Below are 26,872 nucleotides of genomic sequence, written 5' to 3' on the forward strand. Positions count from 1 at the left end.
TTTATGTCAAGAAGTGGTATTTTAGAGACTTCATGGTTGATTTGAAAAAGGCTTCCCACCACAGGCTGAATCCACAGCCCCAACATGCAAAATTTCAGATTCTGTTCTTCCCACCTACTGCAGGGCAGACCCTCCCACTACTTTCATCTCTCTGAGATGCAGAGCATAGATACTAATGGAGAAGATTAAAAATTAAAGAACTGCCATTTCAAAACCACAGGTTATCCATTATTTTTCCTTGCCAAGTTAAAATAAACTCCTTGTCAGCATTATTTATTTTTAAATTCTGTGGTATGATGTTCTCCGCTGAGCAAGAAATATCCCCTTTGCACTGGTGTGTGTTTGTGTGTATACTTCTTTTTTGTTTGTTAAAAAAAGCATTCAAATGAAATTCAGTTCCCCAGAGCAAGGATAAAGCCAGGGATAGCCCTGGGGTGGGAAGGAAGAGCTGGGACCACCAGTAGCAGGACCTATTTTATATCATCAGGAACACTGTCAGAAAGCATGCTAACAAACAGCAATTCTCAGACAGTTATGGGGGGGGGGGGAAAGAAGCCTGATGAAAGATTTCGCTGCTCACTAAATTGAGCCTCTCAGGCCTGTAAATCAGTCTTCTACATTGAGAACCATGAATTCTTCAGTGTTTGCTTAGTGCTCCTGAGTTAAAGTACTGAAAGTAAGATAAAGGCAGTAGCCTTCATTTCTGCCCCTTCTCCAGGGAAACCTGGGCCTCGGTTTTACATTTCCCAGTTTTCAATACACAGAACGGTTCTGAACTACTAGTGCAGCACTACATTTTGTAAAAAATCTGAAGATATTGAAAACTTGAGTTTACTTTGAAAAAGTTGTAGCTTTTGGCAAAGGTTTTTTAGGATAATTATTAGTCACATATTTTGTCCTCAAAAACATCATGTTGACTTTCAATATTCATATATTCTTTCTCCTGATCACAGTCTAAGTACACAACTTATTCCTTTTTCAATGGAAGAGGTATTTTTTGAAAGAACATTCAGCAACTGTGGATGCAAAAACTGTAGAGTCAGCAGTAAAGTCCATTTTTGTGCATTACATACTATTACTAATGTGTCCAAAGGAAAACAAGGTCCAGAAAACTTGCCTGCCTTCATTAGAAAGTATTTGTTTGCTGAAAAGCAGAATCTGAGGTGCTGAAAACTACTATTAACAGCATGTACAACAACATTTAATTACTCAGAGCGTTTTTAATAAGCAGACCAAAGGACATATTAAAGGCATGCTTATCTCTGCCAACCACAAAAGCTCATCAGGACAAAGAAAAAACCTTACTGACAGCAGTGGATAGTTATTGTTAATTTGCCAGGATTTTCTAGCCAATAGTTTTAAAATGCATACATTCCAAATGCGGTTTACCATTTAATTATTGGACTGTTAAGAACAACATTTCAGTACTTTTGGGCTAACTTGCTAATTTAAAGAGAACATCATTTCTGCAGAGACAAATGCACTAACATCTACTATAATCTGAAGTTAAGAAATACCAGAAAGGTGAAAGAAAACCAACAAGTTCCAGAATGATAGATTTAATGTTTAGATACTTTGACAGAAATAAAAGTGTATTGAGGAAACATAAGGAATGAGAATTTAAAAAAAAAAAAAAAAAGGTGCTTTTCAAATCAATGTACTCCGAGTAATAATTAACTGAAAAGTCAGACTCCTGATTTTAAGACCTGTGAAAATTTAGTAAAATATGACAGAACAACATCATATTATCACACTGTACCACTTGAAGAAAGAAGATATTTCATTGCATAAAGAACACAAGAAATAAATTCCATAGAATTCAGAAGCAACAAAGACATTTGTTTACAGTATAAAAATAAACGTAAGCTGCTATTTTTTTTTTCCCCACACCAAATCTCTTCCAAAGTAGTTCTGTTACAGGGTGTGTAAATAACATGGCAGAAAGAAAAAAACCCAAGACTGACCACACTGACACCAGTGACATGCAAGACAGCTATGTAAACCATAATCCTCATCTTTTAACTGTTGAAGTCTCATGTTGCCAACCGGAGTGTTCAACATAAATAAGGTTGCATACCTGAAATCAAATTCTCTGAGTTCACTGATCAGGTTCACAGTGTTGTGCCTCCTAAAACCTTTAAAAGCAACTGTACTAATCTGGGCCTCATGCTGCAGAGTACCCAACTTCCATCCATTCCCCTGCTTCTCTTGGGAGTCTCCTCTAGGCAGGCAGACGGCCAAGAAACTCTGTGAGGGGATGGAGAAAGGATCCGTGAAGGCAGGCAATTCTGAGAAATCAAGTTATAGGTATGCAATCTTATTTTTCTCTCAAATTGCTCCTTCTACTGAGGACCAGACTAGAAAGCAGCAGTTACCAAAAAAGAAAGGCCAAAGCAAAGATGTGCAGAAAGATTTGGCAAAATTGGGGAATTTCAGGTGAGTTTTTTTTCTAATTTATGCAATAAAAAGACTGGAAGAGCAGGTAATGAGAAGTGCCACAGGCAAGAGAGAGTTATCGTCCCTGTAAGTTCTGCCACAACAGTTCATTTTAATTAAGTAATACTTTGGTTTGGCAGAAGAGAAATTGATGTCTCATTTCCAGTTTCAAAGGCCATCCCTGCCTACAGAAGGAAGTCATGAGTAGGTCAAATAAACGGTTCAGATAGCTCACTGGCCTGTTTCAAAGACACACTAAAATAAGAACAGTAGCTTGCAATAGATACCTGAGGGTATGAATATAAACAAATAGAATATTGTACTAGCCTCCAATGATTTGCAGCTCAGAGAACTCCTGAGCTAGAGATAGTGTCTTTGCAGCTAACAGTCCTCAAGTATTTTTCCTCCATGAGTAAGCCCACTTTCCCCTTGAGCTCAGGTAAATGTCCACGATAATCTGTGACAAAGTTCCATGTCTTAATTATCTTTACACAGGTTTTTAATTTGCCACCTGCCCAGTTTCATTTGTCAGTTTCTAGTTCTAGGCTGGAAGAAATAGCAAATTATTGTTGCTTATTCATTTTTCCTTTATCCCTGATGACTTTTCGGACACCTACCATATTGCAGTCATTTTTAACCCCATCATGTTCCTGTCCATCTTTAAGAGTATGGAAAGTATTATTCCACTTTGCTGTTCTTTATACAGAAGCTGTTCCATGCGTTTGATCATCCCTGTCATCTCTTCAACTTCTTTGCTGTTCTTCTACGCCCTTCAAAGTGTGTAAGGAGGACCACAACTACAGACACAAGTCTACGATGCACCCACATCTTGAACACCATGTCTTCCGTTTCATTGTTTACTCTCTTCTTAATAGTCTACAACAATCCATTTCCTATTTACTGCTATTCAGCAAGAGGAAAATATTTTCCTTAATCTACTTAACTATAACCCCAGATCTATTATTGAGTGGAAACAGCCACAACAGAGGCCACAATTTTGTGTTTAACATTAGAGTTATGCTTTCCCTCTCCATCACATTGGTTTACATCACCTGCTAGATTATTGCCAAGAGTCCCAGTCTTGTAAGATCCTTCTGCAATCCATCACAATTGGCCTTTGTTTTTAACAATCCAAATAATTTGGTATTATCAGCAAACTTTGACAGACCGTTATTTATCTTCGGTGCAAATAAGTGAATGTGTTAAGAAATACAACTCCCAGCACATATTCTTGTGAGACCCCATCAGTGATCTCCCTTCACTGTGAAAATCAACTGTTCACTCTTATACTATGTTTCTTATCTTCTAACCAGTTATTAACCTACCTACTGGATCTTCATTCAAAGAACTTTGACGGAATAACGAGACATGACTGCCCTTTATAGGAGCAAAACTTAATCTTTTCCACTGTGGCAAAAGAATGTGTCCCCAAGAATTTTATTATAACTTCTATTATTTTATCTAGAACAGACATCATTCTTCTATAATGCTCTAGGAGAGGTATGAAAACATAACAAGGACTGATTTGCATGGAAATTGAAAACCATGGGTGGGAGACACTCAGAAGTCTAGTCCTGCACATAATAGTCATTAACCTGGCAGTAGGTGTTCCAGGTTTATCCTACCAAGTCAGTTTCACAACAGGCTCACTGAATTTGTAATTATTATTCTTTGACTTGCCACAGGATGTGACAAGTCAAACTAGGGTTTCCTCTGTCTGAGATATTACCACCAAAACCAATGGTGGAACTCAAGTTCCAGCCTCACTTTACACCGGTCGGCTCAGTGCAAAGCCAGTGGGAATTATTCAGTATATAAGGGATCTACAAGCCTTTGAATGCATTCACACACTACCAATCCACTGTACTCTGATCTACCAGATAGGCAAGTTTTCCATGTCAACCTTTGAAACAGATTTCATTCACAGCTAAAAGCTCTAGTTTCAAAAGGCACAAGAAGAAACCTTAGCTTCTGCTTCTCTGTATACACTGGCAGCCTAAAGACATTTAGGGAAATCTACTCTAATAAAATAAACAAGGCCAGGTCATAGTCCTCTGATTGTCCCTACTGCTGGATTTAATTTCAGGGTTGGTCCTGCCTAGAGCAGGAAGTTGGGCCAAATGAGCTCCGAGGACACGTTCCTACCCTAAGTCTTTCTGTGATTCCATTCAGCTGTGAGCATCTCTTTCTCAGCATGGCACTGGGCTCTACTAATAGCTTTGCCCTGTTGTGTTCCAGACAACATCTGGATGCAGTTTGTAGGACTGCATGGGTCACGAATTGGTCCTAATAGGCAGTATGATTGGCAGCATACTGTTTTGGAGGTGAAGAGGCTTTAGCCATATGGATATGAGCTCTGCTGGACGACTTGCTGAGCCACAGACCATGCTGTGACAGATTTTATTTATGAATGTAGATGTAGCTTTAGTGAGTCTCCTGAAGCCATAGTATAAATCTGAAAAAAATCAGACCTATGATGTGAAGTTTGCATCTGAACAGAATACATGTTACAGGGATTTTTCAATCCATTTCTTGTCTTAAATAGTACTTCACATTTCAAAACATTAAATAACATACTGTAATTACTCCTCATAACACTTTATGAGGAAGAAAAAAAAAATTTAAGTGGAAGGCACCTGAACAGCAAGCATCAAATTGACACAGCATGTGTCTTTTATGATCTTGGAAACACTTCCAATAAGTGTCAGGTGTCACTCAGTGACAGACCTATAATTAGGACCCCAGAGTTCTTGGCTCCCAATCCCATTCAAACTTATTTCCCTGTCAAAGAATTGTAATTCCCTTACAAACTGATGTCAATTTTGCAAATTAGTCATAAGTCAAACGTGACCAGAAAAGTAAATTGTTCATTGGTAGACTTTTACCTTAACTTTTAACTCATTATACTTTTCTGTTATGTAAAAAAAAAATTCTATTCAGAAATTTTACAAACAGAAAGTGAAGATCAGCTTATGATATGACAGAACAGATTAGCTAAAAAATTAAGTTGGAAGACTATTTCTGACCAGTTATTTACTGCTTAAGTATTAGAAATAGTTTACAGAAGTATTGTATGATAATGTATTTTCGTTACCCCATTTTCGTTTTGTGAAATAGGCATCAGCACTAGGGTCATTGAAGTGTCTGCTCATCATAGTTTCTCCTCCAGCATGAAAATCGTATGCAAACACAAGAGCTTAAAAATAGAAACAGGTGACAATTACTAACTCAAGCATATTTAGAAAAAAAGTCTCAACACATCATTTGGGGCGGGACCAAACCCAAAACCAAAAAAAACTTACAATGTTCTCCAAATGCTTTAGTGGTAAACACTTCACGCAAGGTTACTATATTTGAGTGCTGAATTTTTTTCCACATGTCAACCAATACCATGCACTTTGTGTTAACAAGACGAAAACCTAGAAAAGAAAAAAAAAAAAAAACATGGTTTAAAATGTAATGTTTTGGGGGAGAATTTTTTTACTTTAACATTTCTTCTGAAACTACTGAAAAGCAACCAGACATAAAAATATGACTAGGATGCTTAGGAATGCTAGTCTTACTCAGACAACTAAATTTTTCTCACCATGTATCCTCCGAAGGCAATATGGCAGGTCATCTTTACTATTTACAGCTTTATAGCATGATGTAATGTACCCAAAGTTGCTTGTTTTCTGTATCCGATTGGGCGGTGGCAGTGGTTCCAAAGGAAAGAGACTGTGGTAGCTGTCCACTTCCGCAGGAACTGCTAAAATCAGTTTATTCACAGAAATATATTAGTCGTCAGTTGACTTTGAGAAAGTTATTACAGCAGCAGAGAAGATTAAAATGACTGTCATTAATACGTAAATTCTTTGCACCATCTTTTAGGAGCATGTAAAGTTAAAATTCACTACTTATTCTTTGCTACCAATAGATAGGTTCCTGGAGGAGATTCCACAGAGCTAGAATAATTGTCTTCAAAAAAACAGTTACACCAAGTAAAATCAAGAGAACAGACGCATAGTTCCATCTGCCAGTTTCTCATTTGCCTTAAAAATTCACCCTTCTAAATGGCCTTTCTCTGGTGTTTTTGTCCTGCACAGATTCATAAACCAGCACCAATTTCCATACAGACTTCATACCACTCTAAGAACCCTGTTTTCATCACAAAAAAGCAAATCTGAATCTTGCATGTTTTAACATACTGGTTTAGAAAACAGTGAGAGACAGAGAGGGAGACGTGCTGAATGTTTACAAATCAGAGTAAGAGATTACCCTTGCAAGAAGAGATACACTTGTACTTCATCTGGATTAGTAAATTAAACTGCATTTTTTTTTTACTGTTGTACTGACAACTAGTACAAAGCCTTCTCTGACACACCAGCCAATTCACTTTAAAACAAACTAATTTGCTAGTTTATATACAGCCTTTGAAAATATATGCATCCTTTAAAGGGATACCTAATATCTACAAAGTAATACAATGCTGTTCTTCACGAGGCCTTAATGATTTTTCTTTTTGCAGCAATTAAGTATTCCCAACCATTAAGGAGTTTCAAAACAGAAGAAAATTACAGAAGAAAAAGAGATCAGAAGCAAGAAACAAATTTCATATTTCTCAAATAGTTTGTATCTGGTTATCCACGGTCCAGGCTGATGATTAAGGCTTCATGAAAAATTAAAAACAGGTGGTGTTTTTTGCAAGATGTTGTTGATATTGTTGAATACGCATGGTTGCAGAACAATATGATCACAGTTTAGTTTATAAGAAACACTTACTTACCAGGAATATCAGCCTGATCTATCTGGGCCATAGTTATTAAGTGTCTGTTGATCAGTTCCTGAAGAACAAATTAAGTCAAGTTTTGAACATTATAATTCAGGTCATCATTTTTGATGAGTTAACAGTACACTGTCTTTGAAGTACCAGCTACTTGTACTAAAATAGGGAGTTGATTCAAGTGGTTGGGGCAGGGTGGGGACAGGGAGAAGACCACTAGCTTGAAAACATTAAAAACAAAATATGTAAATTCTTGAAGGAAGGAGCTGCAGAAAACACATTAGCTAGAGCTACTGTTGACAGAAGCATCTACTAAAGTAAAGCTGAAATAAGTAACAAATCACAGCCAGCCCTCAGAGAAGTGCTCATCAACTAACACCTGCATATACTTTCATTTCAGTGAAAGACCTTAAAACTGCTTAAAGGAATGCTACATAAATGAACACATGCACACCAAAACAATACACAAGAAGTAAGAAACTTAGCTGAATAGCAAATCATGGCATGCACTTAGATTGCAGTCACATATATTGTAACCCGCCCCCACCCTCTGTTGTACTCCATCCATTACAGGACTTGACTTTTTGAATTCTCACAGGGAAAACTGACTGCACAGATTTTGAGTGGCTATTTCTTTTCTATTAGTGATTTTCTAGTTTTTGCCAAGATACGTGATTTTCCTTTAAATTCTCTATCACCTTACCTGTCTGAGCTCATCTGCCATGAAGAAGGAAGGTGCATTTGCTTTTGGCTGCATGTAAGCAACATGAGGTGCAGCTGGATGGTAAATGTGGTAGTTTGGAAATACCTGAAAACAAAACATTTTAAGAAGCAGTTTAAAATCCTGAAGAAGAGGGGAAACAGAGTTTTGTCAGCCTTTTACTTTGAACTACTGAACTATGAAGTCTTCATGCACAGTACACGTTACAAATATACTGTCAGATACATTACAATTTCCTTATGTGATACTCACTACCAATGATTTCAAGACAGGGTGTGTATGTATGTACATAGTATCTTAACATTTTTGTAACCGCCTTTTCCCCTCCACTGTAAATGTCAGAGTTATTTAACCTATCAGGAAAAAAAAAATCTGAATTTTTGATGTTTTCTCATTACATATGTATCCACTGAGATATAAATAAAATGCTTTCTTTCTATTGCTGTATTAAAAAAAAAACCCAAAACTCGACACAGAGGTAAATGAAAATACATTAAAAATTGTCTGGTCCTTACATTTCAGCGATTTGGGGGAACAATTACAACAATTAAAAGGCCAAATCTTCATACAGAATAAGGGTTTCAGAGTGTTAAAAATAATCTCTGTAGTATCAACCAATTCAGCATCTGGAAACTCAATACACTTCTGTATCGAAAGCAAACATACCATTCCTGTGAGAGGTGCTGGAGTTGTATCAGTGTAGAAGTACGTTGTTCCACCCACTGTTTCCTTCTGGATCACCTGGCCAGTAGATGGAGGCTGAGAGACAGCATTGGCGACAGAAGCAGAGGCACTAGTAGGCACCATATAGTTTGCTGGGTTAGGAGTATGACTTCTTCTTCGAGGAGCAGGAGACGTATGAGGAGTTATTTTGGGTGAATGAAGAGGAGAAGATCCTGCTGACAGTGACATTCCTTAAAGAAACACAAGGAGATATTGTTGATCAAATCTGTCACCCAAAAAAATTAGCAATTTGAAAAAAAAACAGCCTTCACTACCAATAATATTCTGAGCAGGTGAGATGCTTAAGGATCGATACATCTATATGAAGAGTTAAGAGGTAAAACATTAAGAGCAAGGCTGAACAGGCACATTTTCCCAAAAATCTTTGCTTAGTTCAGAGAGAAAAGGAATGATCTACACAAAGAACTGGAATGAAAGACATGGAAGAAGTAGAAAGGGGGAGATGAATCAAATTAATGCTGTGCCTAGAAGAATTATTAATCTGCAAAAAGATAAAGTATTAATGACTTTATGGTAAGTGAATGTTCATGTAAGTTACATGAGCAATCAGTGGAGTTTGCCAAGCTGTAAATCACTTCACCTAATTACATGTGCACCTTTTACTAGAACCGACTCCACAGCTATGAATGAGTATTAGAGTTAGATCTCCAGTAACTACAGCACACAAATGAGCAATACACAGTATGCTACTTTTAATAATTTTGGGGAGAAATTACCTATTCTCCTATAACTATTATATTCAAAAAATCATCCTCCAAAAGACCTATTTGATATGTAAAGATAAGTAACTTCTTGGAATATGAACTCTATTAGGCATTCATACTGAGATTTTAGAATTTGCTTAAAATTATTTTATTGACCGGTGTTTACCCTCAGCGTTACTCAACTGAAACTTGAGAAGCTCAGCTTCTAAACAAATTGCATCAGTGGCAAAAAATAAGGGCAACTTTTTTACATACATACTTTTTAGTTACCAAAAACTAGTTCAGTAACTTCAAGAGTCATTGCATGCACAATTCTCAGATATGCTGATTTGTAAAAGTTTAGATGTCAAAGAAACCTTCCAGGGCAAAGTAGTGATTATCCTTCAGAAAACTCGTAGTATTACCAGTAGAAGATCCTAGATATCTAGGTATTCAGATTAACACAAAGAAGAGCATCTATGAAACTTATTGTCGTTCAGTTCCGATTGGGCTGTACTTTCTCTTCTTTAGCAGTCAGAATTATAGTAGTTATACTAAATTCTTTTTTGAAAGTATATAAGATACACAACTTTTGTATTTAATCTTCTATTGACAGCTGAGAACTCTTCTCTAATTAAGAATTCTGTTAGTTAGTACTCAGACATTTGCTGGGTAACATCTGGTTACCAGAGCTTATAAATGGAAGCAATTTAAGCAAATATCTGTGCAACAAAAACAAGAGGAACTTTTTTTTGCATATACACTTTTTAGTTACCAAAAGCTAGTTTAGTTACTTCAATCAAGAGTTACTTAAATCAAGAGCTCTCAATATGCATCATCAGTAATGTGTAGGAGTGTTTTTACACTCGTGTCTTGTCTCTACAGCAGTCGCATCCCTCTTACTTTTACTTTTTTCTTTTTTTAAACAAACCACAAAAGCAAATAACAATTTTAGTATTAACAGTTTAATCAGCAGTTGGGGAAAAATTATTTTGAAGCTATATTATCCTAACAATATTAACAGAATATTTGTAACCTGTTATTTGCTCCAATTTACTTTTTCGACATCTCAAAAACTATGCCTATTAATTCAACACAATTATTTCTTTTGCTCCAACAGTTTAATTCCAAGAAAATAAACAAAGATTTTAAATATAAACCATAAGAAAATCTTATTCCTTTCTCTTTAGTTGGGTCTCTTCAGACATTTATTCTCTTTATAAAATATAAAAATATAAAATATAAGAATATAAGAATATGAAAACCATAAAAAATATAAAGTCTAGACTTTTCTGTGCCAGAACTTTTCTTTATATTAATACATGTACATGTGTGTGTACACACACCTTATAGATAAGCAATATTGTGGAATAATTGCTTGCTGATTAGTGTATTAACTTAATAAAATATAAGTTATAATACGCACTTCTAAATGTTTAAAGTTCTTCTGAATGGTAACATAAGTAGACTCCTAAAAATCTGTTTACAGATCAACTGTATGACCATAAAACATTATGCATTGTGATAGCACTAGTCCATGCTATGAAAGAAAGTTTCCATCAAAGTAAAAGTTGCCTTTAGTGACTAACACTTAAATATTTCAATAGCTACTGTATAGATGGTTACATTTAAAAAAAAAAAAAACCTGAAACGTGAATGCGTTCTTAATCCTCTGTGGGAAAAGAGCAATTTCAAAGGAAACAATGTATTACTATTAAAATTTGAAGTATGGCTAATTAAAATGGCCATAAAACTGAAGCAGCTCTACAATTTGTGTCTATGATGTTCAAGGGATTCTTTTCATCTAAGGAAAGTTATTGACATGTCTTTTTCACTCTGTTCCAGTAAAAACACAGCATTAACTGAAGTCCTTGCAAGCATGTAATCTCTACCCAGATAGAAATAACTGGCTTCAAGAAACTTTTTTCTTGAAGGAAAAAAAAACATTGAACTGTAGGAACCAGGAAAAAAACCCAGCAGCCTTCATATACACTAATGAAAAATTAACCAAAGACTTCACTACTTTAAAATAAAAACTGCACGTACAAGACAGTGTACTGTAAATCTTATCTTAGAAAGTGATGACTTGCATCCTCGCTAAAATTATATTGTGACCTTCTACTGAAAGTTTTCCAGAAAGGAGAAAAAAAAAAAAAATAATCTATCACTAGCAGTTCTTACTGATACAATTCCAGTTTCCACTGTAAGATTTACTTTTAAAAAAAAAAAAAAAAATCTATTCCTGCCAAAGAATAGTTACAAATATAAAACCTTAATATCTTTGCTTGGGTATTAGTGCAAGACTGAAAGAAAAAGGAAGACACATCAGAGTCACACAAATCCTTTCAAACACCCTTCCAGCCTCAGTTAGGTCTGATTTTGGAAGGACATTGAGAGTTCAATGAAAATCATCTGGTAGACAGAACACACAGGCTTCTCATTTACCAACATACACAGTAAGTTCAAGATATGAAAGAAGATTGACTACAGTTTGGGTTTATACTACTAGAACAATATACTACAAGTTACGAGAAATTTGCTGCTAGTGCTGCGGTGGGTACTGACAGGCTGAGGCAGCAAGTATTCAAGGTGATAGATTCTTCTGAGACACCTGCATTAAATTCTGTAGAGTCTAAATAAATAAGTATTAATTATTAGAAGTCCAATAACACATAAGAAAGAAAAAACCTTTTAATACAGTGAAATTGATGCAGAGCTAAGTACTTACAGACGCAAATAATTGGGTGCACAAACTCAAGCAGATCTCACCAACTTCATTAGTATTTCAATCAGTTAAAACCTTACTAATATTAATATTTAACCACAACAAAATAGAATTAGAGGACAATAAAGGAAAATGGCTGTATTAAAAGGTGAACATATATTCCTACCGACTCATACTGAAGGAAAAAGTTGGTACTGAACATATGATGGTAACAATGTGGTGAATATGGAACCACCTCTCACAGAATTAGACATGTTGTTTTCAATAGCACAATTTATATCAACAGTTATTCACTTAAGGGCCTAAAAAAAAAATGGGGTTTGAATAACCTAAATATAATTTATTTTTATATATATATATATATATATATATATATATATATATATAAAATCATACCAGTGATCTCGATCAAAAAAAAAAGGCAAAACATTTTTAAGCTTTCCCTACGAGACAGTTTAGTGTTCCCCTATATTAAAATGCCAACAGGAGTACTAAGAGAAACACCAAGAAGTCTGCTTCAGATTGTCTTTCCTGAGACTTATCTACTAGTAAAGCTGGCTCTCTATTCCTTGTCTTGGTGAATCTTAATACCCTTCATGATGAAGTCGAATACTATCTTGAAAGGTAAACTGCAAGGAGAAAGGGCTTCTTTCACTTCACGATTATTTACATCTAAAAACAGTGTCATGGTATCCAGTTGTCATGGTATCATACCAACATGGAAGCGGCTGTGGGATTTGAAGGTCTTTTCACAACGTTCACAGTGACTGTGCAAGCTACATACACATACCTGGAGCTCTTGCTGCTATTCTCATTTTAGGTAGAGAAAGAGGTTATATTTACATATCACTCTTTGGTTTTCTATTTTTACTTCTTGCATTGTTTTTTATTTTTGAAGTTTCATTGTGACTGAAGAAAGGGAAGTGGTAGACTTTCAAATTCATTTGAGACAGTGCTCAAAGATATTTTATGAGATTAACACTTCTAATAAAGCTTTGTAGCATGCAGTGTATTTGAATTAAAAGCTACGTTGTATTTTGCATCTGAGAATTCATACAGACAAAGAGGATCAAAGAAAGGGCATTGAGCATGAACTCTCATTAAGGACTCAGTTTCTACAGTTTTTTGGATTCAGTGGAATTTACAGCTTAATGAAGCAGGATTTCATTACACTCGTGTATACAAATCAGCTGGACTACAACATAAATACTTTTTAAAAAAAACAGAGGAATCCAGTAAATGTTATATACATACTTTCTTACCTTTGCCTACCAATTTACTCATCCACAACCATGTATCTATGCCTCTAAGGCTCTTAACACATTCAGAGGCCAAAAATTAAACATCTACCATTTTATTACTATAATGTTTTGTACTTTAGAGATACTCTAGACTACTAGGTACATTTTGAGGAATGACTAAACAAAGTAAATAATAAAACCAGACTATTTCAATAACTTCTTTCAAGCAGCATCCTTAAATTCACTATATATTTCTTTTTATCATAAGCACTCTATCAGGTCATTAGCATTATAGCTGTGTATTTCCAAGTTAATTAAATCTGCTTAATTCCCTAAACAACTTTAGAGTCGTAAGTTCTTTCTCCTCAATTTTATTTGGGATAAAACTAATTTTACAATCTCTTTGCCTTCTTCCTCTCTTGTATCATTCTGGCATGACTGTGGAACTTTCCCAGAGGAATGGCTGCACCATACTTGATATGGGAGGCCGGAACAAGCTCTCGGTGCCTTAAGCCACTCAAACCACCCCTGCTGAAAGTGGTCCATTTTCAGCTGAGGTCACGAGCTCTGAGAACTACACTCTCGTAGCCTGTCATGAATGGAGATGTGTCAACGGGACACAAGCACATCACCTTCATGCTCCTGGCTCCTAAACCTGCAGATTCAGACTGGCAGCAGAAATGGCATCTCTTAGATTCTGCATAAGCCCAGAGCCTGTCTTGAACTAAATAGAGAAGCAACAGAAATTTGCTGCCATTTCCATCGATGACAAAGGCATCACTCTTAGCTATAACCTAGCTTAAGCAAACCCAAGTCAGACAAAGATTTTCTCTGCTGGGGGCTATACATCTGTTCTCTCTCAAGTTTAACACAGCTATGATGTCTTATCACTTCAATGACATTCATGGATTTCTTTCATATGCTTTGCTGCATATTTTAATGGTGCTATTACTCTGAAACCACTACACAGAACAAGATAAGCTAAGCATGATAGCACGAGTACTATTTGAAGATTGTCAACAACTCACTAAATTTCCCATACAAATGATAAACAGGATGTGTTTGCTAGCAAGGGAATGGAAGGAGCAAAAATACGGTATTATCCAGGGGAGCTTAAGGAACGAAGGTTTGGAGAGGGTGAAGGAGATCTGTTCAAAGATCTTCAACAGGACGATTTTCTCCAGCTGTTTGTGGAAGATGCATTTTATCTCACTATTTTTCATATTCTATTAAAGGCTACCAAGATGAAGACTGACTCTGTGTTGAGATTATGCTAGAAAGCACTTCTCTAAGTAAATACACGTAAAAAGTAGAAGTAACCTTCTTCCATGCTATGTCCTAATGGATATGTCAGGTGTGGATACAAGAAGTTATCTATTAAAGTATGTTAGTTTCCAGTTGTCATTTTTTCCAGTATTTCTGCAGTACTGTTGATAAGATGGGCAGAACAAATATTTTCCAGGGACAACCAATTTTGTGAACAGTTATCTATGAAATACTAGATGTCAAAAGTGGTTTTGATTTACACCTACCTTTAGGAAAATCTCAGAAATTAGAGATGTGAAAGAACTTAATTTTTTCCATCCTCAAGAGGGAAATCAAAGGATTGTTCTCATCATTTACCTACTTTGTTATGGGTGGATTAAACCATGGAACTTTTAACAAATTATTCCTATTACATTTCCTTATTTCTTATGAAATATTAATTTCCTCCAGTACACTGTAAGCAATCTTAATCTTGTATAAATGCTTAAATCTTACACGTTTCCTGAAAGTTATTCTAGTGGAGAATATACACCATTTAACTGGAAGGAGACTTATCTTGATATAAAAGAAAATTCTTATAAATTCTTTGCATGGGTTTCACTTGAATTTGTTTTCACTTATTGAACGCTAACAGATCCCAACAAAAATAATTTTAATGACAATTTCAGAACATATTTAAGTCTTTTTTTATTCTGTTATCCAGTATTACCTAAATGGTGAAGTTTCCCCACACATAAATACTGCTTTCTTATTTAAGAGCCTAATCTTTTAGAAAGAGCACCTCCTAACTCACCTTGAGTAACCGAAGTTTTTGTGGATGTATACTATTGACAGCTAAACCATTTAAATAAATAAATGTCTATGAGTATTATTTACACAGATCATTTAGGTTCCAAGAATTCTGCATTCAGTGTAGAGAAAGAAGCTTCTAGAGAAATTAAGAGCACCCAACCCAGATCCCTACTCTGAACTATATTCCCTTTTTAATTATACAGGAAGAGCAGGGAAACAAGCCAACTTTGCCTGAAGTTAGCTCTTGTGAACAGTCCCCCATCCATCTCATCCATAAACAACAGTATTTGAACCTAGACAGTTTTCAGCATTGGCATCTATATTTCTAGGAGCTCAAATTGTTGTACTATCTTCTTTCATCAACAGTGTTACTTATCCTTTCAAGCATTACTTACAGATAGTAAAGAAATTGGACTGTGAAGGATCCCTCTGAGACCCCACTGGACACTTTCCAAAAGTAGATCATTTTACTGTGTTCTATTTAATCCTTTATACACTTTTCAATCCAGGTGAGAAGACTGAGAGGCTATAAACACAATAGTTTTCCAATAAGACTGTACAGCACAATATAGTATGAATCAGACACAGTACTGCAACGTGTTCAGTTGGTCAGCAGAAGCATCAATCACTTTCCCAACCTGTTCCGATGATTATAACATGCGAGGTAAGTGCTGGCTTCTTTCACATTGACACTGAGATTCATCCCCTGGCATCAGGAAAGACTGAAGTTCAGTTTAATAGAAGGTAATTCCCAATACCGGTTAAAAAAACCCAAACATTTACTATATTTGCCTCTTTGCCTTTTGGCAGCTACCTAATGCTTCTTGCCTGTTGCAAGAGACTGCTGAAGGTTTAAGTACATACAGAAACTTGCTAAAGGATCTGCGATGTGTAATATCCAGATCTGCTGATGGTTACATCTTAAAACATTTCATTTTATTAAAAAAAAAAATTATTAGAACTAAGCTAACTTTTTAAGATCAGAAGTCCAAAAGATGCACGAAGAGCTTGAACTTTTTAAGTGTAAAAAAAAAAAATCTTGTCACTCAGAATTGTATGACTGCATGGAACACATTTCGGTAAGAGTTTTAAACATGGAAAATAATCATAAATTGGTCTTAAGAATGAGATTGCATATAACAGATACAATAACAATTAACACTACTCTGCAAGGCGAACTATTTTAGACTAAGTTTATCTTCTACTTTTTGTTTTTCATCAAGATTTTTAAGTCCTCATACATACTCATTAACGCTGAAAATAATTACTTTAGATTACATACTCCAGAAACAAATCAAAAGAGCAGATCAATGTGCGTTAATCAGAGCACATATTCATTGTAGACTGCAGTGCATTTCTAGACGAGGGGTAGTTTAAATGGTCTTCAGGTACTGCTCTGGCAAGGACTGCATAGAGCACAGTATGTGATAGCTCAGCACCCCTTTTCCCCAAAAAGGGCAGAGTAAAAGTTACACCTAGTTAATTTCAGTGCTGCTGTGGCTAAACAAATTTCACAGCCTGCAGTGTGATTTCCATAGTACTGGAAGATAAACCCCAAGTTCCTGCACTTCTTAGATGCTTGAAGGCTGTCTTAAAATTAAGAGCTAATGCAGGAGGCGGCTACATTTATACCTGATAAACCTGATCACTATCTATACAAGGCTATGTTTGACATTAAGTTAAAAGAAGCAACTGTGCTGCAAATCATCACTCTCAACTTACCTGGTGCTAGCCCAGCAGTAGCAGGACTTCCCATGGAGGGGTGAGAGAACAAGGCTTGAGAGAAGGCAGACATACTTGACTGGGATACATTACTCAGCCTGGAGGTTGATCCTCCTTTAGGAATAAACTCACTTGCAGAAGGGTTTGGTGTCTGTTTAAAAACAAATGTAAATTAAATGTTTATTTTAAATGTGAAGAGATGGACAGCACCTATTTGGTAGAAAATACTTTCTAGGCAAGCCTACCAAGTGCAGGGGATATTTTTAAGTTACATACAGCTTGCTGACAAGAACAGCAGATACTGGAAACTGGTCTGCATGAATAAATTTAAACGTGTTTCTAGCTTGTGTCTGAAGAAGCATTAGCAAGCTTTCCATATGAACAGCTCACGTATGAGTTCATACAAACACTTTGCAAAAGGCTTTCCATAAGCATTACATTATAAAGTTGGAGAACAGACTTGACACTGAGAAAGCCTTGCCACTGCTGCACAGACGGTTCGTACGTGGCTCTAGAGATTTCATCTCAAACTAAGTAGCAGTTTCAAATTAAAGCAGTACAAATGATTCCTACTAAAGAAGTGATCCCTGTCTCTATTTCAAATAGGCCTATATGTTCTTTTTTTTGTGAAGTTAACTTCTGTTTTAATTACCTATTCCATTTATGTAGCACCTTTAATAATGAGGTTTAATTTGGTACCACAGAAACAAATAGCAGCAGAGTGACCAAACATTCAGTATTTATCAGTACATAAAACATCTCACACAACAAACTTTTAATTTCTATTAAAGTCTGTGCACAAGGTTTTGTTGTTTTGGGGTGAGTTTTTTGTTTGGTTTGGGGTAGGGAGGGTTAGAAAAAGACAATCCTAATTAAAGCTCAAAAGGCAAAAAGCTTATTAATGGACAGCCAATTACAAAAGACATTAGTGGAAGAAAAAAGAAATTAAGCCAAGAAATAAAACCAATTATTGCATGAACACACTGGGAAAAACTTGAAGATTATTAACTGTCAAAGTTAAGTTTAAGTCATCTTCAGAGTACCTCTCAAAAGTGTCTAAACGAAAGAGGTAAAATGAGAAGACAGTAACGACTTCCAATAGACAAAGGATACTGTTAAGATAATCCATAATGGTTTTTTAAAGCAATTATATTGGATCACTTTGGTTTTAGGCAGTTTTAAAATGACCAAATATATCAAATGTTAAATTACCAATATTGATTTTTACCAATATGAATAAAGAGGCATCAGAGAATTGAAGTTAGTGCCAAATTAGAAGAGAAGAGTGATTACAAAACACTAATTTAGACAGCAAAGTATTTGAAAAGCATTCTTTTTTTGGTGTTAATTTGTTTTCAGTATCTTTATTTGAATACTTCAGCCAAATATCACAGTATTAATGTATTATATACTATCATAGTATTAATTTCAAAGCACTGGAAAAGAAAGAGGATTCTAAAAGGTGTAAAACTAAAGAGGATGCTCAGGCTTAAAGCAAATAGTAAGAATATTCCACCTTTAATCACACAGTAAATATTAACTGCTAACCACCTTATGATGTTACCTATTAGTCATTCTGTATGTGCATGTGTCTGAATATTCAAAGAACAGCTATAACCAAATATGTAGACTGGTGAAGTAAAACACAGATTTACATGGGTAAAAAGTTCATAAGAATCTTAAAACTCTTCAACCATATTTAGTTAAGGAAAACTTGCTAAGGTATTCACTAATGCAGCAAAACAAATGGTAATTGGCATTATACGGACTAAAGACAAATAACATACATTTAAACTCAAAAGGTAATATACTGGACTTATCTGAATTTTAGGTATAGGAATAACTAGAGAATGGTGCTTCTCTAGATAAAATCTGGCATGTAACAGTTCAGCCAAATCTGCACTGAAACTGGAGAAAATGACAGAGGTGGTAAAGAGCCAAGTAGAATTTGTCCAAATAGTGATACAGCTGAGAAGTCATCATCAAGCAAAACAACTGGGAGAGCAAGGGACAGAATTTGTAGCATCTTGTTAAAAGCACATAATTTCAATGGTCCACATTTTTCCACTGCTAAAACTAGCCATGACACATACACAGATCTACCACACCTAAATACTGTGTCAACTAGGTGACAAAGGCAGGAGCTAGCAAAAAAAATTGAAGCATGCAAGCAGAGAGAAAAACACCTTCCGGAAGATAACCTCAGCTTTTCCTAGAGCAACTGAGAGAGTTCCCAAAATCCCATCCATACCATTCTGGCTAAACTTTTACCAGTTTCAGCAACTGATTCAATTAATGCCTACAGAACAGGGCTGCTTTTTATTTCTAAATGTATTCTGCAAGTTTTCATAGACCAGTTTTGGTCTCTAAAAGTTACTTATATATCCATCATCATTTTAAAATGAAGCTGCTTGAGAGCTCCACTTTAACCGGTAAGTGTTTTAATTTATCCAAGTGAAAGAGTCAAACCCAGGAATCTGCTAGAGCAGCTTGGGTTTATGCCGTAGAATTACAAACAGCAGTGGGTCAAACCTGATGGAAATTCAGTTTTCATTCCATTTTTTGGTGTCACAATTCAGCATCAGAATCAAAGCCTGATAAGATTAAGTTGTTTCTATATAACTGATGAAAGCATTTTATATGAGTAAACAGCTTTGATTTCTCTCTGTGATGTTACAAACATGAAGCTGTAATCCAAGACTCTCCCCATTGGTAAAGAAAGTGATTTAAATTTTGGTTCCAATTTTAAAAGACCCTTCCACATTTAAGCTGTTTTCTAAATACAGAAAAATAACTGAGCTCCACAGTCACCAGCCAGAATAAACTAATCATAAGCTAGTACAACAAAATGTAATAGTTTGTAGTCAAAACTAGTTGATGTTTTGTCAGAAAATTCGAAGCTTAAGCCCCAGACCACATTTAAATACGTTACATCTATGTGAAGCTGCAGTTCTCAAAGCGTTTCCAAAAGCACACAAGTTTTCATCTGAAGTAAAACACTAATTTTTCTGCTTTTGTTTTTCCAACAAAATAATAAAAAATATAACATACATAAAATATGCAGACTAGCATAAGTGACTAGACTAGCCTAAGTGAGGGAAAGGAATATCACTATTAGTTCTTTAATATTTAATCATTTTTCAAACTTGGTAGACAACCTATTCTGCACCAATGAGCATGCAAATATGCCAAAATTAGGAAGCCACATTCTTAATGGCCAATGATTCAAAAAATTATGTTCTTGCTCTGGAAAAATATCCTACTTTCACTCTGGCAGCTCATAATACAAAGTGTAAATTCCAGTGTTAGTTTTATATTTGGATCAATGGTAAGCTTGAAAATCTGTCTAAAAGGGGATATGCTTTAAAATCCTGCAGGGCATTTTTACAGTTTTTCTGTTAGAATATTACCAAACTTCCCAAAATAAAGTTGAGTAAAAAAATTTAAAGTTTTATAAGAATGAAAATAATCTGTATCTAATTACTGAAAAACATTTTCTTCATTATGTATTTCGTTTCAATTCCCCACAAGCACAGCTTTAAAACAAATTTCACTTAATTAGTCATTAATTACTCATCTCGGAGGAAGGTAACTTATTCACTCTAGACAAGCCTTAAAATTTTAAGTCTGAGTAAATCAGGATTGGTAAAAAAATGGTAGAGAAAACAGGTATTGAAGACTTTTAATAAACCTTGGGAGTAATTAAAAGAACGGAGATGCAAGAAATACTTAAGAGGACGTGTAATGAATTATGCAATACTGTGATGTTAAAAACAAAAGCAGTGAATGCACTTTCTAAAGCCCAAACAAGAAACAAAGCCCGCTAGCACTGTCTGCACTATGCAGCAAACTAAAGACTGTATTTTGTTTCAAATGCAAGTGTCCTATAAAAAGGCACATACAAAATTATTTCAAAACATTAATTAACAAGTTTTCAACAAACAGCACTAAACAGAAACAAGTACAGCTGTGTCAGCTATGTTAAATTTTTCTAGCAACCCACCTAAAGTAACCTCCAACTCATACATTTGCTAAAATTACCACCATTCCTTTTTCCACTCAACCTGGCCAGTTTAAACCTCATCCCCCTTCTTCCAGTATATTCGTAAAAATACTGTCAAACTAAAGCAGGGAAGCAACTTCCCTAGGCATTATCTGAATTAATACCTGCATCACACATTCTTACCAGAATGATTCCATGAAGAAATTTCACTAAAATACCTTATTTTCAGATTCTTTATGCCTGTGCTCTCTCAAAGAGAAAGGAGCCTCTTTTCAGTCAGCTTTGCAAAGAAACTTCCAAAGACAGATCACAAAACTGAGTCAATCCAGCTCCACATACAAAACCAATTTCTATACTTCCGTACATCAGAGAATGCAAAATGTTATAAAACACATACAAATACAGTCCAAATGAAGGCTGAATTTAGTCGTGATGCAATTAGTAAGGATGCAACCACAAGAGAAGTAAAAAAAAAAAGGGAGGAGGACTATAAAACAACTCATGTCACCATTCAGCACAGAGTTTAATCTGTCTGGTGGCTTCTATCCTTTTAAAGATATAAAAGGAAATACAATTAAAATACAGTGTGGAGGGTAAGAAACAAGTTATTTTGTGGGTATCACCAAAAAACAATTCAAGGCTCCTTAAAGGAAGGTGCAGATGAAAGTAAAGAGCAAGCCAAGGATCTCATCGCTGGGAGGACCGCACAGCAGCACGCAGCATTACTGGAGGAGTTGCACATATCAACAGATTTCCATAGTCCAGAAGTAAGATGAAAATTCCTGTTTCATCAACTATCGATTTCAATACATATGCTTTTTTCTTTACACTCCTCAGGGATAAACTCCTAAGGCCCCAACTGCTGCATTCATTCACAAATGAATCCTCAAAGCACCATGGAGTACCAAAGTATGCTGTAACACAGGGGTGCACAAGTTACGGAGCCTTTGGAAGGTCATGCAGGGATCCCAGGGAGTACTGGAAACCATCCTTCTCTCTCTCATTTCCAGTTCAGCATCTCCCAACAGAGCTGCACAGCAGCAGCAGAGCCACCACCTCTGTTTCAGTGGCTGTAACACAACTCCGTTAGACTGGTCCTCGTCCCACATTCTACCAAATCCCAAAGCCAGCTACCTACAGCAAAAAGTAGGCCAATTTCATTTTATTACAGAAGATTGTGCTAATGTACTTACCATGCTAAAAACTGGATACAAGCCTTTTTGTTCTCTTTTTATGTTCTCCTTCACCTCCAAATTCATGCTGATCTGTTCTGACATCCCAAATTGCATAACCCTGTAATGGTTACAGAAAACCACCACTAAACTATACCCACGCTATAAGCAGGGCAGTCCTCTACCAATCTATTTTTGGCATAGTTTTCAGAATATCTCTTAGGAATCCAAAAACATGCAAAAGAGTTGCTTGGTTTTTGTGTGTGGTTATTTTTTTGTCGGTTTGGGGGCTTGCTTTGTTGTTGGTTTTGGTGGGTTGTTTTTTTTTTTTTTTGTTTTTTTTTTTTGTTTTTTTTTTTTTATAATGGACAGATGTGCCCTACAAGGAGCTTCACTTTACATAGAGACCATCGCTGCAATCCCTCTGTTTCCAGGAGGATTCCTTGTTAACTATGACATCAGGGAAGAACACATTCTGGGATGTCAGAGCAGCCCAGCAGACACTGGAGGTCACCACGCATTTCAAAGCAAGTCTCTTTCCCTCCCACTATTGAATTTGTGCAACATGCTTCCTTATCGCAATTACTGTGACAAGTCGTCACATCACCCACACAATAAGCTCTGATAAATTTCACTTCATCAACATTATTAGCCGTATTGCTCTACTGCTCTTTCAGAAGAGTTAGAGACAATTTCATTAAAACTGGGTAAAATTTGTTGGCTAAAGAAAGACTTTTTTTAAACCAGAACACAGGCTCAGACAAATAAAACTACTAGCAAAGTTTTGTTATATTTTAGCAGGTAGATCTCACTAAAAAGTAAACTTTTAAAGACTCAGAGTATTTCCACATTTCTTTAACAAAAGACTTCGAGGTACTGTAAAAACTATAAAGTTTTAAAAGTCCACGCTCTTCATGCAAAATATTTGAAAAATTCATTTCTATGAATTTCTTTTGTTCAAGAAACAACAACAAAAAATGAGTTATTCACGGTGCCTAAGAACTGATTTGAATAACAAAAAATGTATCTACTTTTACTATTTTAAGCAGAGTTGTCATTTGCTATTATAATATGCATCATGAGGTGGTGTAGTAGCTCAGGATATTTCCCAACACAGGGTAGGACATATCGCTGAAGAACAAACTTTGATTTTTTTTTTTTTTCTTTTTTAATGCACAACCTAGAATACAATTCGCTCTGTGGACTCCATTTTTAATCATGTAAGTGTAAGACATTATTTAAAGTAAATGGATCTAGATTATAAATCCATAGTCATGCATGAGAAGCAGTTATACTGTTTTACACTGCATGTTGTAAACTACCTTGCTTTTTAAAAGAGACTTTTTGGACAAAAGTCTCTAAACATTGCAACGTGAAATAGTGTATTCCCACACCTTACACCATACATTTGGAAGACTGGACATTCAAATAGACACATGAGCTTCAACACCTGCCCAGCACTGCAAGCCCTCAGCAATTTGAGATGTAATTCTGCCTTCTCATCTTCAAACATAAACGAAAAAAAGATACCCTCAAACAGATGTGCCTCCATCATAATTTAACCTTTCTACTTATTGCTTAGCACTCACCATCAGCCAAAATTTAGTTTGTATAAACTATATTCACACCTGCAAAAATCCCTAAACAGCTTGTATTTCAAAATACTGAAAAGCAATGCTACCTATGGATTATATACATACTGAAGTAGAAAAACAAGGTCAATCTGAAATCTCAGCATGAAACTACCCGTTTTTGAGAAGTTTCACGTACTAAACTTCTCCAGACATTTTTTGCGCTTTTATAAAAAATTTCCAATTTTTAGCAGTTTTGAAGCTGCTTTAGCTCTTAACTGTTCACACTAGAATACAAAGATTTACAATGATCAGAATGAAAACATGCAGATAAAATTAGGTTTCTCATCCATGTAGAACTTTATATATCCTCATAATCTCCTCTGCAGTCTGTTTTTACAACTTTCCCCATTCACTCTTGCCAGACTCCGCTGTTCTCTGCAGTCCCTGCCCCTTCTTTTCCTATTGCCCATGGATGGAACATCCTTCTGTTCTTATTTCCACCAGATATGCATACACATGCTTTTCTACAGTCCCATGTCTCCATGGGAAGCTATGTAATTGCATCGTATAATACAAAATCTTATGCTGTACACAGTTGAAGTCAATTACGTAGCTGGGATTCTGGCACAATAAAGGAGCTTGGAACTGCGCCCTTCAAAAGCCACGTGCTCTGCAGCCAATCCCAAGCTATTGCTGCTAACCCTGAGGGGACCTTGAGCTTCTCATTGCCACACTTTCAACACAACTTTGGAGAGCACAGGTACTGAAAAGACAATTGCTCCCGGCCAGAAGCTCCAAGTCTCAGACTACTAGCTCCCCAGGCTCCAGAAATATAAAGTTTTTCTGCTGTACTCTAAGTGGAGCAGATCAATGACAAACCTTGCTGCAACACAGAACAGCAGAGAAAACAATGGAGGACACGAGTACAAACAGGGTTTTTCCCCACCTTTTAACATCGACATGAAATTTTAAGACCCATTTTCTGTTTCTCTCTTCTCAAAGCAACTGCCTACTAATTGAGGTTTGCATTCCCATTAGATACACACGGTAAATTCAATCTGTCAGTCTTCTCCCCCTTGAGAAAAGTAGTGCTTCACTGGCTACAACCACTCCTCTGCAACCATGATGCCTAACCCTTCTACCAACATTTCCTTCATGCTTCATCTTTACCACCACCGTGGCTTTGCTGCTTGCCCTGCAGCAAAGGGCTAAAACAGACTTAAGCCCAAATGCCCCTACACAACGTAGCGTTAGTTTGCCTGCATCACGCTGTCCGTGACTCCCCATTTCAGTAATGCACAGATGTCCAAACATCAAGTAGTGCAACACTAGTATTGGCATGGAAAGGCTCGGTTATGAGCTTCACATTGGCCCTTACACAGCAGAACTTTAGTGAACTGAAAGAAACTCTTAAGGTGCCACGAATTGTAGTTATATATCTATTGTCAATTTACCCATTTCACTCATTTATAAACACGTCAGAAAGAACATAACCCTCACAGAAAGACTAAGGTAACGATCTCTGAGGAATCAAAAGCACCACACAAGTGCAAAACAGTAATAGCAGCAGTGTTGTAGTTTTGACCGCTGTAGTAATTTCCATCTAAACCCGATCCTAAGGGACATCAAGCAGATTCCTCCCAGATTAGCATTATCGTTCATTATGATCCCAAGGATAACCTGCTACTTCTGTATGAGATATGCTCAAATCCAGCTGTACCTGTCCCCTCTTAAGGAGCTGAAGAAAATTCAGAAATAAAGTAACAATGAAGTTTAACGCACAAGTTGAGAAATATAAACTATCCCAACATAAAAATTAAGAATTTACACTTTCTGATCATAGTGGTTACATCTTCATATTCTGTACCGAGGGAATTTGTTTGCATTAAGTATCAATCATTTTAATGAAGATCACTAATTTTACCAGTAGAAACTTTCCTCACATGAAAATTAAAAGGTTGTGTTTGTTTGCTTTTAAAATACATTTAATGATTATTTTTGCTCCTCCTCCACAGATTATAACATAATCAAGCAGAGTACATAGCACAGCAGTGGGTGAAGAGAATAAAACATCTCCGAGTCACTCTCCTGGAGGGCCACTACACCTACTTTGTGAAATAAATATTTGATCCAATCTCAATCCATATTTGGAGTACCTGCTTCTAACATTTTCCAAAATTTAAAATAAAGCATCCAAAATACTGAAAAAGTGACTAGTAAAAAATAATTTTACCTGTAAATTGTTTTCTGTGACTCTGTTCCACCAAACCATATTGATGGGTACTCCTGTTTTACACCTGTCAGCCAGACAGCCGATAGGGTTCTTTGATTTTCTTGCTTTTGATCCCACCGGAACTATCCTCTCATCCAGCATCCCCAGTCGATACTTCCTGGGCTACGAAAAAGAAGGAGAGAAACCAGGCCACTCCTAACAACCCTCATCTAAAGCTACACTAAAATAGGTATTACACTGTGATATGATTTCTGGATTGGTGGAATAGGAAACAATTTGCAAGTAAAATTTATCTGAGACTGTTTCCATTCAATCCTGACTATTTGGTCATAATAAACAAATCTTTAAAAAAATGAAAATAAACTTCAGGGACTACTAATAATTTGTAAGCAAAACTTTCCATCACAAGTCAGCCACTGAAATATGAGTGTAAATTAAGGAATTCTGTAAAAATGTTTTAAAAATCCATATTTCTCAAATAGATACCTTCAATCACATCATAATACTGAACTCTAACACTTCCCTTGAAATTTCTGTCAAACAAGAAGTTAACATTGGCTTTTGTGTACTTCTTTTTACGTTCTAATTTGCTAAGACTCATCTCCTGAAGACTTGCTTTTAAAAACCAGATAGAACTGCATAGCCAGTTGCAGCAGAACTCAATAAGAAAAGCATTTCTGCTCAAGTTAACATTCAAAGGACTAACTTCAGCTGCTGTCTTAAGTGAAGACAGATAAGAATTACCATGATAAACGCATTGGAAACTGACTTAAACTTGAAAAAATAAAACATGCTTGA

The 26,872-nt window shown here is 35.9% G+C and overlaps 1 protein-coding gene across 19 annotated transcripts in view; it reads right to left on the minus strand.

Annotated features, from left to right (window-relative positions):
- Window positions 1-26,872, minus strand: part of PAN3 (poly(A) specific ribonuclease subunit PAN3) — an 86,401-nt gene that overhangs the window by 20,040 nt on the left and 39,489 nt on the right. For 15 of the 19 annotated variants that reach the window (XR_015705183.1, XM_087759427.1, XM_087759431.1 and 12 more), the window contains 8 exons: window positions 26,075-26,236; window positions 17,093-17,243; window positions 8,586-8,833; window positions 7,902-8,006; window positions 7,202-7,259; window positions 6,023-6,184; window positions 5,739-5,855; window positions 5,531-5,632 (listed from right to left, as the gene is read on the minus strand). Coding sequence is in view for 18 of the 19 variants with exons in the window: in XM_087759427.1 (XP_087615553.1) it covers window positions 5,531-5,632; window positions 5,739-5,855; window positions 6,023-6,184; window positions 7,202-7,259; window positions 7,902-8,006; window positions 8,586-8,833; window positions 17,093-17,243; window positions 26,075-26,236 (1,105 nt within the window). In the remaining variant the exon portion in view is untranslated. The remainder of the gene's footprint in view (window positions 1-5,530; window positions 5,633-5,738; window positions 5,856-6,022; window positions 6,185-7,201; window positions 7,260-7,901; window positions 8,007-8,585; window positions 8,834-17,092; window positions 17,244-26,074; window positions 26,237-26,872) is intronic. The other 4 variants (XM_087759436.1, XM_087759433.1, XM_087759438.1 and 1 more) reach the window with 2 other exon arrangements.

Source organism: Nipponia nippon, unplaced genomic scaffold, assembly GCF_047370975.1.
Source record: "Nipponia nippon isolate SJK-2023a ecotype South Korea unplaced genomic scaffold, ASM4737097v1 scaffold_2, whole genome shotgun sequence".
Lineage (NCBI taxonomy): Eukaryota > Metazoa > Chordata > Aves > Pelecaniformes > Threskiornithidae > Nipponia > Nipponia nippon.